We start from the raw sequence: 12,139 nt of genomic DNA, 5'->3' as shown, positions 1-12,139 counted from the left end.
CCTCCAAGACTCGCCAGTCTCCTGAGGGCAGCTTTGAAAGGAATTGTCCAACCCAGAGGCTGCTTCCTTGGAGGAAGGCAGGTATCCTGCCAAGCTGGGGAAGTGGGCCTGGTGAGGGCCCCAAGGTTGAGGCCAGTTCTTTTAGGGCACCCTTGACAGGGCTCATACTTTCCAGAAGAGTAAAGCAGGATTCCTAGGAAGATCTGATAAGAAAATCATTGCAGCTTGATTTCCCATTAAAAGAATGCTCTTTATTACTTTATTTTTGTTTTCTAGATGATTAAGATATGTTTTTTATTTTTGTACTGTACTCTGCATCACTTAGTTTGTATCAAAATTCTACCACGCCAAGAATTCATTCAGGGGAAAGTGTATTTCGTATTATTGCCATCAGTATCTGTGTGGCACTTTGTGCTGGTTCAGTGCCCCAACCTTGGGAACATAAGAAAACTTTTCTCGCGCTCCTCTCACTAGTCTGTATAATAATTTCCAAGTGGATCCTGTTCTCCCCGGGGTGACAGTAGGGAATCTGGGAATTGCGAAGGTTTCTGGCAATTCCAGAGGATTCTGGGAATTCTGGAGGCTTTCCAAAGGTTTCTGGCAATTCCAGAGGCTTCTGGGGCCTCCAAAGGCTTCATGACAACTACAGGCTCTGTAGCCTTTGGATTTCTGGCACAATGTTGCTTTTATAATGGGATTTGGTCCTTCCTGCAGACGAAAGGCTTCAAAGATTTCTTTGGGGGAAATGCATCCGACAGAAGCTGAAGACAGCTTCACAGGATCCTGGAGTCTTTAAGAATTTAAGAAGACGTTATACGAAGGTATACAAAGTTACAAAGTCACGTCTGAAGAAAAAGGAGGTGATGTGTTTGAACGTACTGGTCCCTTCAAGTTCCTGCATTTTAAACTCCTGCATGGTTGTGGATCAGCGCCTCTTGCATTAGGAATCTGAACAGGTTATTATTAATGGCAAAGTAATGGGATTTGATCCTTCCTGGAGACAAAAGTCTTTGAAGATTCTTCAGGGAAACAGATCCGACAGGAGATGGCTTCACAGGATCCTGGAGTCTTTAAGAACTGCCCTCCTGCCCCACCCAGCATAGCGTGCGCCATTTCACTAATATATATATATAAATATATATATATATATATATATATATATATATATATATATATATATATATATATATATATATATACACTGATATATGGCCACCACTGAAGTGGTATGGCCATGTGATGAGAAGGGGTCAGACATATGTGGGAAGGAGAGTGATTCGAATGGAGGTGCCTGGTGGAATAGCACGAGGAAAACCGAAGCGAAGGTGGATGCACGTTGTAAAGATGATGAGAGATATCTTCCTGATGAAAGCGAAATTGTAAACAATTGTCAGAGGACAATGTGCTATTTCATACCGAGCCGGGTGGAGGGAAGCTGTCAACACATTTTCTACAAACATCGACCCTATTCATAGAAGTGGGAAAACTCAGATGCAGAGAAAGTATATATATATATATATATATATATATATATATATATATATATATATATATATATATATATATATATATATATATATATATATATATATATATATATATACATATAACATTCTGCATATACATATATATATATATTTATATACATATATATATGTATGTATATTAATATTTATATATATACATATATATAAATATATATATATATATATATATATTATATATACATATATATACGTATATATATTATATATATAACGTACATACATACCACGTGTGCATGTGAGTGCGCATGATTATAATTTCACATTGTGTTCTACACCTTAATCTGTTATGGGCTTTCTTCCTTAAGTATATCTTCCTGATGAAAGCGAGGAATTGTATAAAAGCGCAAGATGGTCACTGATATAAATGTGAAATATGTTTTGTACTTTAATCGATTATCTGTTATATTACAAAACAACGCAACCGTTTTAACACAATATAGCAGATAATCTATTATTGCACAAAAATATATTTCATATTTATGTCAATAACCATCTTGTACTTCAATACAATTCCTCACTTTCACCAGAAAAATATACTTAAGTAATGAAGCTCATAACACATTTTCTCCATCATTAATCTATTAATAAAATATTGTCTTATTCACAGAATCAACATAACAGTGCGTCGACTTGGTGGTGCGTTTGGCGCCAACGTCAGCAGACAAAATATTGTCGCAGCTGCCGCAGCTGTGGCTGCCAGGAAGCTGCAACGACCTGTGAGGATGGTTGTTGACCTCAACACTCAGATGACCTACTCTGGAATGAGGGAACCCTATCTAGTTACCTACGAGGTGGAGGAGTTGCGAATTATGCATGCCTGTATTGTATATGAATATATATATATATATATATATGGGTATATATATATATATATATATATATACCTCTTGTGCCGATATATATATATATTCCTCGTCCGTCGCTGGTTCGATATATATATATCATAAAATACATATATGAAAATATATTACTTCGAGGTCTTTGCTCTTTGAATGAATCACGGTGATTGAAAATAGTTTGTAACATATATGTGGCATGTATGTATATATATATATATACCTCTCTTGTGGCCGACTATATATATATATATATATATATATATATATATATATATATATTGTATATATATATATATATAAATAGTATATGTATATATATATATAAATACATATATATGCAAATGTATATATACGTATATATACACGCACATACACACACACATTGTATATATATATATATATATATATATATATATATATATATATATATATATATATATATATATAGTGTCCCTCTTGTGTAATATAGAGACCTACAGGTTGTGGAGGAAAATACCCAAGTAACCTTTTCTTAAAGGCACAAAGTAAATCAAACAATGAGCAGAAATATATGATTAAAATCATCAAAGAATTATTAGAAGTCAAAGCAAAACAAAATGACAAAAAACTCTACAACTATCTCGTATAAAAGGTAATTATAACTAGTAAATAAAAGTTTACGTGGTCTAAATTCATATCGATGAAATAATAAAACATTATAGAAAAATGTTTCTAAATTGTGATTGGTTACCCCCTTGAGTAACGTCAAATCTGTTATAAATATCTAAGTATAACGACTGAGAAAACAAAGAAAGTTAAAGAATTCAGTAAAGAATTCACTGGATAGGTCGATTATGAAATAGCCAGGAAAGTTTCAATACATACGATTATTATACACTTGCTGATATTGACCTGTATTTGAGTAAGGTAAAACAGTAAGACAAAGCAACCCCTCTAATACGACTATTTTAATTAGCCCTCACTATTATCATCTCTCTCAGGTTGGCTTCGACGACGAGGGGAAGATCTCTGCTCTGAAGATGGAGCTCATCTCCGACGTGGGTCACGTTGCGAACGAAGCCTCCGTCTTCATGGCTCTGGCGATGATCCAGAATGCGTATCACATCCCCAACATGAAGATTACGCCTTACATCGTTACCACCGATACACCTGCCAATACCTGGTGCAGGACGCCAGGTGAGTCGTTAGGGAATCTGACTTCAAGCTGACACTAAGTCATTTATCAGGAATCTGAATTGAATAAAGTTTTGCGTTGATCTGACTTGAAGCTTAAAGTCGAGCCTTAGTCAGTTGAAAGGGATTTGAATTGAATAAAGTCTCGTGTCAGTCTAACTCGAACCTAAAAGTCGAGTTTTAGTCGCTTGTTAGGAATCTGAATTGAACAGTCTTATGTTAAGCTAACCCGAAGTTAAAGGTCGACCCTTAGTCACTTGACAGGAATTTAAACTGAATAAAGTCTTGTGTTAAGCTAACTGGAAGCTATAAGTCGAGCCTTAGTCACTTTACAAGCATTTGAATTTAATAGCCTTGTGTTAATATGACCTGAAGCTGGAAGTCAAGCCTTAGTTACTTGACAGGAAGTTGAATTGAATGGGATCCCTTATAATTACCCTTGGTGAAATGTGAGTTAAGGATGAGGTCATTTGTAAGGATGTTGAACTTCAGTGCTGTTTTAGGTCACCCATTGAGGAAGTTCGATTTCGGTTCTATTTCAGGTCACTCCTAAAGAATAGTAACTATTATTGCAAGTTTAGGTCCTATCTGAAAAAAAAATCTACTTCACTGCTGTCTTGGATCACTTGGAAAGAAATTGTTTACTTAATTTCAATTGTCGGTTACTTGTAAGGATACTTTACTTTAATTGGGTTACTGGACACCTAATGAGATCCCAACGAAAGGTTGGGTGTTGGTTATTTTTATGCCCTCCAAAAAAAGCCTTTCTCATTCTAGTTTGTATTCATTTATTACAAAGATCATCGAGATAACCCTTTCTAAATAACCGATTATTCTTACGCAAGGTATTCAGTTATTCTCTATGGTCCACATAACTTTTCACTGAATGAAGCCCCATTATTCAATGTACTACTAAAAATTCCAAAAAAAGAAACAGTTCCCCACCCCGCACAGGGGTCCAAATTTCAAGAGCTGAGATGGTTACGAGTCAACTACATTGCGCTTTAGAAAAAATAAAATAAGATTTCTGGTGTTATATCTAGGCTTACTCTTTCAGGCTGTTGTTATTCTTATTTCGAGAAGTGGGAGGAAGAAATGATATACCCAATAGAGAATACAATACTATGCCTATTTCAACTCCCTCAGGTTTGATGGATAAGAAATTGTAATTCCAAGCCCTCAAGGGACGACTATAGTTCTTAGATAGCAACCACTATTAGAAAAATAGAGCATACTGCCATTTCACGTCACGAGTCTAGACTTCATGAAAACAAAGAAGATTATTTGTTATTCTCCATCCACACGATCAGGTCATGAAAATCAATAATCTTCCCATCTCTCTCTCTCTCTCTCTCTCTCTCTCTCTCTCTCTCTCTCTCTCTCTCTCTCTCTCTCTTGACAATCGATATGCATATAACGAATAACTAATACTTTATTATGCATGTCTTCGTCAGGTCACGTTGAATGCGTTGGGGCCATTGAGACAATTATGGACCACGTGGCTCACGCCCTTGGCAAAGACCCTCTGGAGGTCCGAGAAGCAAACATGGCACCCCCAAATGTCTTCAGATTCTTAGCCCCGCCCCTCGACAAGAACGTCGTTGCTGAGGATATCCTTCCACTCCTGAAGGAGAAGGCCAACTACGAAGAGAGGAAAGGCAAAGTTGAGGAATTCAACAAAGTAAGGAAGTTTAGAAAAAGTTCCCTGTTCATCCAACCCATCAGCTTTTCGTTTCAAAGTCTGTTTTATTTTGTCTGTTAACTGAGTCGCATGACATTCCTTCATCTAAAAGTCTGTTTTATTTTGTCTGTTAACTGAGTCACATAACAACGCTTCATCTAAATGTTTGTTTTGTTTTGTCTGTTAACCTGAGTCATATAACATCCCTTCGTCTAAATGTCTGTTTTGTTTTGTCTGTTAACTGAGTCACAGAACATCCCATCATCTAAAAGTCTGTTTTGTTTTGTCTGTTAACTGAGTAATATATCATCCCTTCTTCTAAAAGTCTGTTTTGTTTTGTCTGTTTACTGAGTCACATAACATCCCTTACTCTAAAAGTCTCTTTTGTTTTGTCTGTTAAATGAGTCACATAACACCCCTTCATCTAAAATTCTGTTTTGTTTTGTCTGTTCTCATTTTTTGTTAGTTCTCCTACCCAAATAACATCACTCCACTGAAATGATTGATGTATCTCGTTTCGTAACTTGGCAATATGTCACCCATCCTTTAAGATGATTTATGTTATTTTGTTTGGTTAACCTATCAGCCATCCATAGAGATATCAGGTTCATATTTTCGTATAGATTTGCTAAATAATGCTATTTTCATTATTTTTATTTTGTTGTCTCTAACCATAGCGTGTTGCACAACTTCAATGAAAGGTCTATATTTCTTCTCTGGTGACATTACCGCAACGAACTTTTGGTTGTACAAGTTAATCTGACTAAGTAACATCCCTCTATCGAGACTTGTGTATTATTTTACATCTTTGATATCGATTTCATTTTATCTGACAGGCCAACCTGTTCAAAAAGAAAGGCATTAGCATCATCCCCCTATGGTACGAATACCATTATCCTCCAATGTATCGTTTCGGCGTTCAAGTGACTATCTATGAGTTGGATGGCACTGTGGCGCTGTCCATCGGAGGAATCGAAATGGGACAAGGAATTAATACAAAGGTGAGCTGCCAAAACACTTTTCTAAATTTACTGAGCTTATTTTGCGTCTGATTTGCGTTTCATGACAGAAATATTCTTGCGTGATTGCAGTCTTCATTAGTTGAACTACTATGAATGATTTAAATTTATATGCTCATACATTTCCCCTGTATTCTTATTTGCTGTATCTAACATGTGGTATGAATATGTGGAATGCATATGTATGCTTTCCCGCAGGATGATGGGATGTATGCCTTGGTCGCTCCCCGGGTTGATAGCGAATATGCTTGTTTTTTTTCGCAATGAATTGGCAAGTGAAATTAATGTCATGAGTATCTTCTTGCAATGGTGGAAATTTCTTTAATAAAGGGCTCTGCAGTCTATGAGTCGCGAGAGACTTTCATGAAGTGTAGTGAGTCCTTTCATGTTTCATGGCATAAACCGTAGATTATTATTTAATTAAAAGCCTTACTTCTATGCTTTTTGGTATAATTTTCACGCGCATGCGTGTGTGTGGGTCTCTTTAGCTCTATTTCTGGATATTTATTCCCTCTCCCTTTTTAGAAGAAACCCTAGTCTTGCTCTCTCTATATAAGTGTGTTTTAACAAAATATCAAGAGAAATTGTGCGTCCCCGCGTGTGTGAGTGTGTGTGTGTGTTTCAACAAAATATCTCGAGAACAAAAGATCTGATGCTGTTCATATGTAATTACAGGTGGCGCAGGTAGCGGCCTACACCTTAGGAGTCCCCATGGAACACGTCATAGTGAAACAAACGGATTCGTTGATCGGTACCAATTCCAGCGTCACTGGAGGATCTTTCAGCTCGGACTTGTGCTGTCATGTGAGTTAACCAGGGATGAGTATGGTAACGGGGATACAGAAACAATTCATTCCCACAGTGGGAAAAATCATTTAAAATTAGGGCAATGTGAACCGTTTTCTTTATTTTCTTATCAGTACAAAATGTACAGCTGGCGTTTTTCGTTCCATAAACAACTGACATATGATTTTCTGCATTAAACGCAGAATTTTATAATGAAAGATGAAGGAATATTTCCAATTAGAAAAAGAAAAGCCCAATGTATATCTGTTTACAAGACAACAAACGCTCTTTCCTAGTGATCATGTTGTATAATGAAGGGGGAAATTCGTTATCTTATGCTTAGTATTTTATCTATACAATTTTATTAACAATAATAATTAAAAGAGCGTGTTGTCACAAAAGCAAATAATTATACTTTACGCTAAAGTGAAAGTTCACGCTGGTAACAAGTATAGGAAAAACTACAGTGATTTCGTCACTGAACGGAAAACAATATTCTGATCTGGCAAGACTTTTTTACGGTGATAATAGATTGTGGGTGTAAATATAAAGGTCAAATAGATTTTCAGAACTTCTAGCCACAGGCAACGCTTATGTACTTGACAGATTATTATTCAAACAACTCCTGAGAAGGCGAGGGAAATATATTCAGGCGTATTTTATTGTGAAGTATAGAATCAAGTTTACAAAGGCAGGTAAACTGAATGGCGCAATTGAATCTGGTAAAGGATGGTAATAAAAAACGATAAATTAATATCAACGATAAATTGATTTTGATGGCAGGAAGTACTGATAATAAAACTATTATTAATCAGGAAGGTTAAACAAGGCTGAATCAGAAGCCTTTACAACAAACAGAAACTTCATTCTAAACAATCCCGTTTCTTCCCATATGCAATAGCTACAAGATTTCACGGCTCTTTTATATTTATCATAATCGATATATCTAAGAAATTCCGTGCACGGGCATATTACCTATCTATCTGTCTATCTATCTATATATATGTATGCGTGTATGCAGACGTATATATATGTATACATACATACACACACATATATTTATATATATATATATATATATATATATATATATATATATATATATATATATATATATATATATATATATATATATATATATATATATAAGCAACCAATCATTTACTTAATCCTTCTCTATGGAAATAATGGTTAAGTGATTGACTGATTGATTGATTAATGTAATTTCTAAGCATGGCATCACAAGAACCACGGTCATCGACGCCGAAAATAAAACAGACGTATGCTGAAGCAATCTGTTTACTAAAAGAATAAAAAAAAAAAAAAGCTTTAGCCACAGAAGGCTGGCTGCACGAACAGACAGGCAGACATACGAGCAACGAGACGGGCTAAGAGATCATCATCAACCCCTTCCACTCGTGCAATTGCAGGGCATCCGGGTGGCCTGCAACGCCCTGCGAGATCGCATGGAGGTCGTCAGGGAGCTGATGAAGGAGGACGACGAGGAGGACCCGACGTGGGAGAGGCTGGTGAAGAAGTGCTACCTGGAGAACGTCGATCTCTCCGAGCGGTTCTGGTGGGTCTAGGAAGGAGAGATGTTGGATTTAGATACAGATGTTTGACAGACGTTTATACTGCCCTAAAATGGAAGACTGCAGTATCTGCAAAAATACAGAACTGAGAAAAATGGTAGATACTCCTTTGCCTTACTACTGATTTTGCAGATTCTGCACTAAATACTAGTGGAAAGCATTGAAGAATCATTCTGAAACGGTAGTAACTTGTGTATTAGTGTTTCACGAGCCCAATAGGTGACATATCTCAATTTCGAAAATTTTGCAGAGACTGCAGTTTTCCATCTTAAGTCGGTATACATAGGGAGGGGAGGTTTATTAAAAAGAATGGTTTTTTATGACGTTGGAAAGATTTTTTTTTAGGAGTTGGAGGGGATTACTCTTAAGAATGTAACATTGGTGGTTTTAAGAGAAGCAGCTGAAAGGATGGTTTTCCAAATGTTAAAATTGATGGTTTTAAGCTTCAGTGTACCTAGACATGAAACATATTTTATGATTTGCTTTTCATTAACTGAAATATCCTTTCCACAGGACGAGCAGCGAGCACAATCCGGAAGGTTACGACATCTGGGGTGCCTGCTGCCTGGAAGTAGAAATTGATGTACTGACTGGTGTTTTCGTGGTAGGTTGTGAGTCTTTGACGGAAGAATTACTCCTGAAAAACTATTTATGTATGACATACCTTAAGTACGCAGCGTTCAGATTACTTCCAAGTTTGTTAGATGGATGATTCGTTGGATAATGTTTCCTTAAACCCTAAAATGGAAATATAGTTTTTGTTATTGCTTATCGAGAGATTATCACCGACCACTACTACACCTGGATATGTGCGTGTATGTGTCTATCTACGTTTGTAGGTTTATGCATATCCTTTAATTTTCCCTGCTATAGACCTGACTGTGTGATTCCGTAAGATTAATAATTAATAATTAAACTTCGAAAATAATTACGAAAAACTGCGTTTGCTAAGCTCAGAACTACAAACACATTCATAGCCTGATTTAATTCTATAGACGCAAGGGCTTTCCTTCGCAGATTCACCGAGCAGACATAGTAGAAGACTGTGGAAGGAGCCTGAATCCTTTCGTGGACGTAGGACAGGTGGAAGGAGCTTTCGTTATGGGCCTAGGATTTTACACCTCAGAACTTCTTAAGGTTCACCAAACGTCCGGTCAAAGGATTTCCTATGGAACTTGGGTTAGTATTATGAGAATCATCAGAAAACGTATTACGTTTTTGGTCAAGAAATGTTACTTTCAAAATTTTTTCCACCAGCAGTATGTCATTTTCTAGATAAACAGATTGATAAAAAAAAAAAAATTAACCTTGTTGACCAACTGGATAATTGCCACTGTCCCATATATTCTCTGTTGTGTCTAACTGCCGAACCAAAGATGAACCTACTCCGTAAAAAGTCACCTCATAAAATTACACAGGGAGCTCATCAGTAAACGTTGAGCACTCTTACATAAATAATATAAGCATCCTTAAATGTGTATAGACTGTATGTTCCTGTCAGCAGAAAGTTGAATTATTGCTCATACGAATGCATTGCAAGGAGCACTGCTCCCATTAAAGAAATTTTGTTGGTAACAAATAGGAATTAGAAAACATCAAAAATTTTCGGAACACAAAGTTCTAATCATAAACCGCGCCCGCCCCTTCCCCCCCACCAAAAAAAAGTAAAAGATGCGCCGAAGTTTCTCCGGCGCAATCGAGTTTTCTGTACAGCGCAAAATCAAGGCCACCGAAAATAGATCTATCTTTAGGCGGTCTCGGTATAATGCTGTATGAGCTGCGACCCATGAAATTCTTAGCCGGCCGTGGTGGCCTGTGTTGTTGCGTTGCCAGAAGCACGATTATGACTAACTTTAACCTTAAATAAAATAAACACTACTGAGGTTAAAAGGCTGTGGTGTGTTTGATGATTGGAGGGTGGATGGTCAACATACCAATTTGCAACCCTCTAGCGTCAGTAGTTTTTAAGACCTGACGGCGGACAGAAAAAGTGCGGACGGACAGACAAAGCCGGCACAGTAGTTTTCTTTTCAGAAAACTAAAAGGAATAATAGGTCATTCATACCTAGCGGAGCTTCAAATAAAATAAAGAGAAATGTTAAAAGGAAGATTAAAGTAAGCGCTTTCGAAGACGTAGTCTCCTTTTTTTCAGGTACTAAACGCATATTTATGTCTTAAGGCTTCATATATACTATATGCATGTAGTAACAGTTGTGAATGCGCTTCATCGATAATAACTACAGTCAGTTAATAGGCATTAATAATTACCTTCACACGCAAATAGATAGGGCTTACCAAAAGTGCCGCTCTGATAACTTTATCTCATAGAATGGCGAAGCCACGTTACAAGATAAGACCAATTAACAGAACAGCGATAGATCACATTCTGATATAAACTGCATTCAGATGAACTGCACCGTTTTCATTGCCTTCCCGCATACGTCTCATAATTCATCTCTCTCTCTCTCTCTCTCTCTCTCTCTCTGACAGGAATACAAGCCTCCAACCGCCTTGGATATTCCTGTGGACATGAGAGTAACGCTGCTACCGAACCCAAAGTCGCCAAAAGGAGTCCTCAGTTCGAAAGGTAACTTGTATATCTCTTCTTTTTTTTTTCAAACAAGAGAGTAAAATTAGGCAAACATCGTAAGGACAACTGATTTAATGCATTGATTCAGACACAGAAAGATGATGATTATAATTCCTTTCCTGTTGTAAATTTACATTTTGCTAGATAACCTCTTACGTTATTTTCTTCCAGCAACTGGAGAACCACCGCTGTGTCTAGCATATGCCGTTGTAGCGGCTCTCCGTCAAGCAATCAAGGCATACAGGGTAGAAAACAAGTTGACGGATTGGTTCGTCATGAGTAAGTTTCTCTCTCTCTCTCTCTCTCTCTCTCTCTCTCTCTCTCTCTCTCTCTGTATCATAAATGTTAATATTGGCATGAAAGCATATATAAAGACCAAAGATATTTATCAAAGCTGAAACATGAAAGATCGAAAACAGATAATGTTTTCTTTTGCATTATTTTGCAGGTGCTCCGGTGACAGTGGCGAGGGTTCATACGCTGTGCAGAGTGGACCCAACTCATTTGGTGTTAAAGGATCCAAAAGAGGAAAATGAGGGGGAATGAGGAAACCGAATCAAACCCAGGAATAGAGACTAATGAAATGGCTATTGTATGCTGTCTGCAGCTGGAAAATATGGGTGGAAATTTCGCGAGCATAGAAGGTTCCATCATTAGAAGTGGAGAACATTAATGGTATGCGCCTACATAAAGAGAAAATATCTACCTATTTTCAGTTGTATAAATTCACTAACATGCGCATACATAATTACATACACACACATGCACACACACGATATCACGATATATATATATATATATATATATATATATATATATATATATATATATATATATATATACATACATACATATATACATGTATGTACTGTATATGTATATGTATATATATACAGGGTGTTTCGAAATTAG

General features: G+C 36.7%; 1 protein-coding gene across 1 annotated transcript in view; it reads left to right on the top strand.

Moving 5' to 3' along the window:
• LOC136826853 (uncharacterized) overlaps positions 1 to 11,773 on the top strand; it is a 57,967-nt gene extending 46,194 nt beyond the window's left edge. Inside the window, exons 17-27 of the mRNA XM_067084338.1 lie at positions 2,155 to 2,338; positions 3,367 to 3,562; positions 5,014 to 5,240; positions 6,077 to 6,241; positions 6,935 to 7,063; positions 8,476 to 8,621; positions 9,151 to 9,241; positions 9,655 to 9,816; positions 11,128 to 11,224; positions 11,399 to 11,506; positions 11,676 to 11,773. Of these exons, the coding sequence (XP_066940439.1) occupies positions 2,155 to 2,338; positions 3,367 to 3,562; positions 5,014 to 5,240; positions 6,077 to 6,241; positions 6,935 to 7,063; positions 8,476 to 8,621; positions 9,151 to 9,241; positions 9,655 to 9,816; positions 11,128 to 11,224; positions 11,399 to 11,506; positions 11,676 to 11,773 (1,603 nt within the window). The remainder of the gene's footprint in view (positions 1 to 2,154; positions 2,339 to 3,366; positions 3,563 to 5,013; positions 5,241 to 6,076; positions 6,242 to 6,934; positions 7,064 to 8,475; positions 8,622 to 9,150; positions 9,242 to 9,654; positions 9,817 to 11,127; positions 11,225 to 11,398; positions 11,507 to 11,675) is intronic.
• Positions 11,774 to 12,139: the final 366 nt, after the last annotated feature.

This window comes from Macrobrachium rosenbergii, chromosome 41 (genome assembly GCF_040412425.1).
Source record: "Macrobrachium rosenbergii isolate ZJJX-2024 chromosome 41, ASM4041242v1, whole genome shotgun sequence".
Taxonomy (NCBI): Eukaryota; Metazoa; Arthropoda; class Malacostraca; order Decapoda; family Palaemonidae; genus Macrobrachium; species Macrobrachium rosenbergii.
Note: the sequence above shows the minus strand (reverse complement) of the source record. Positions and strands in the feature narration are given on the sequence as shown.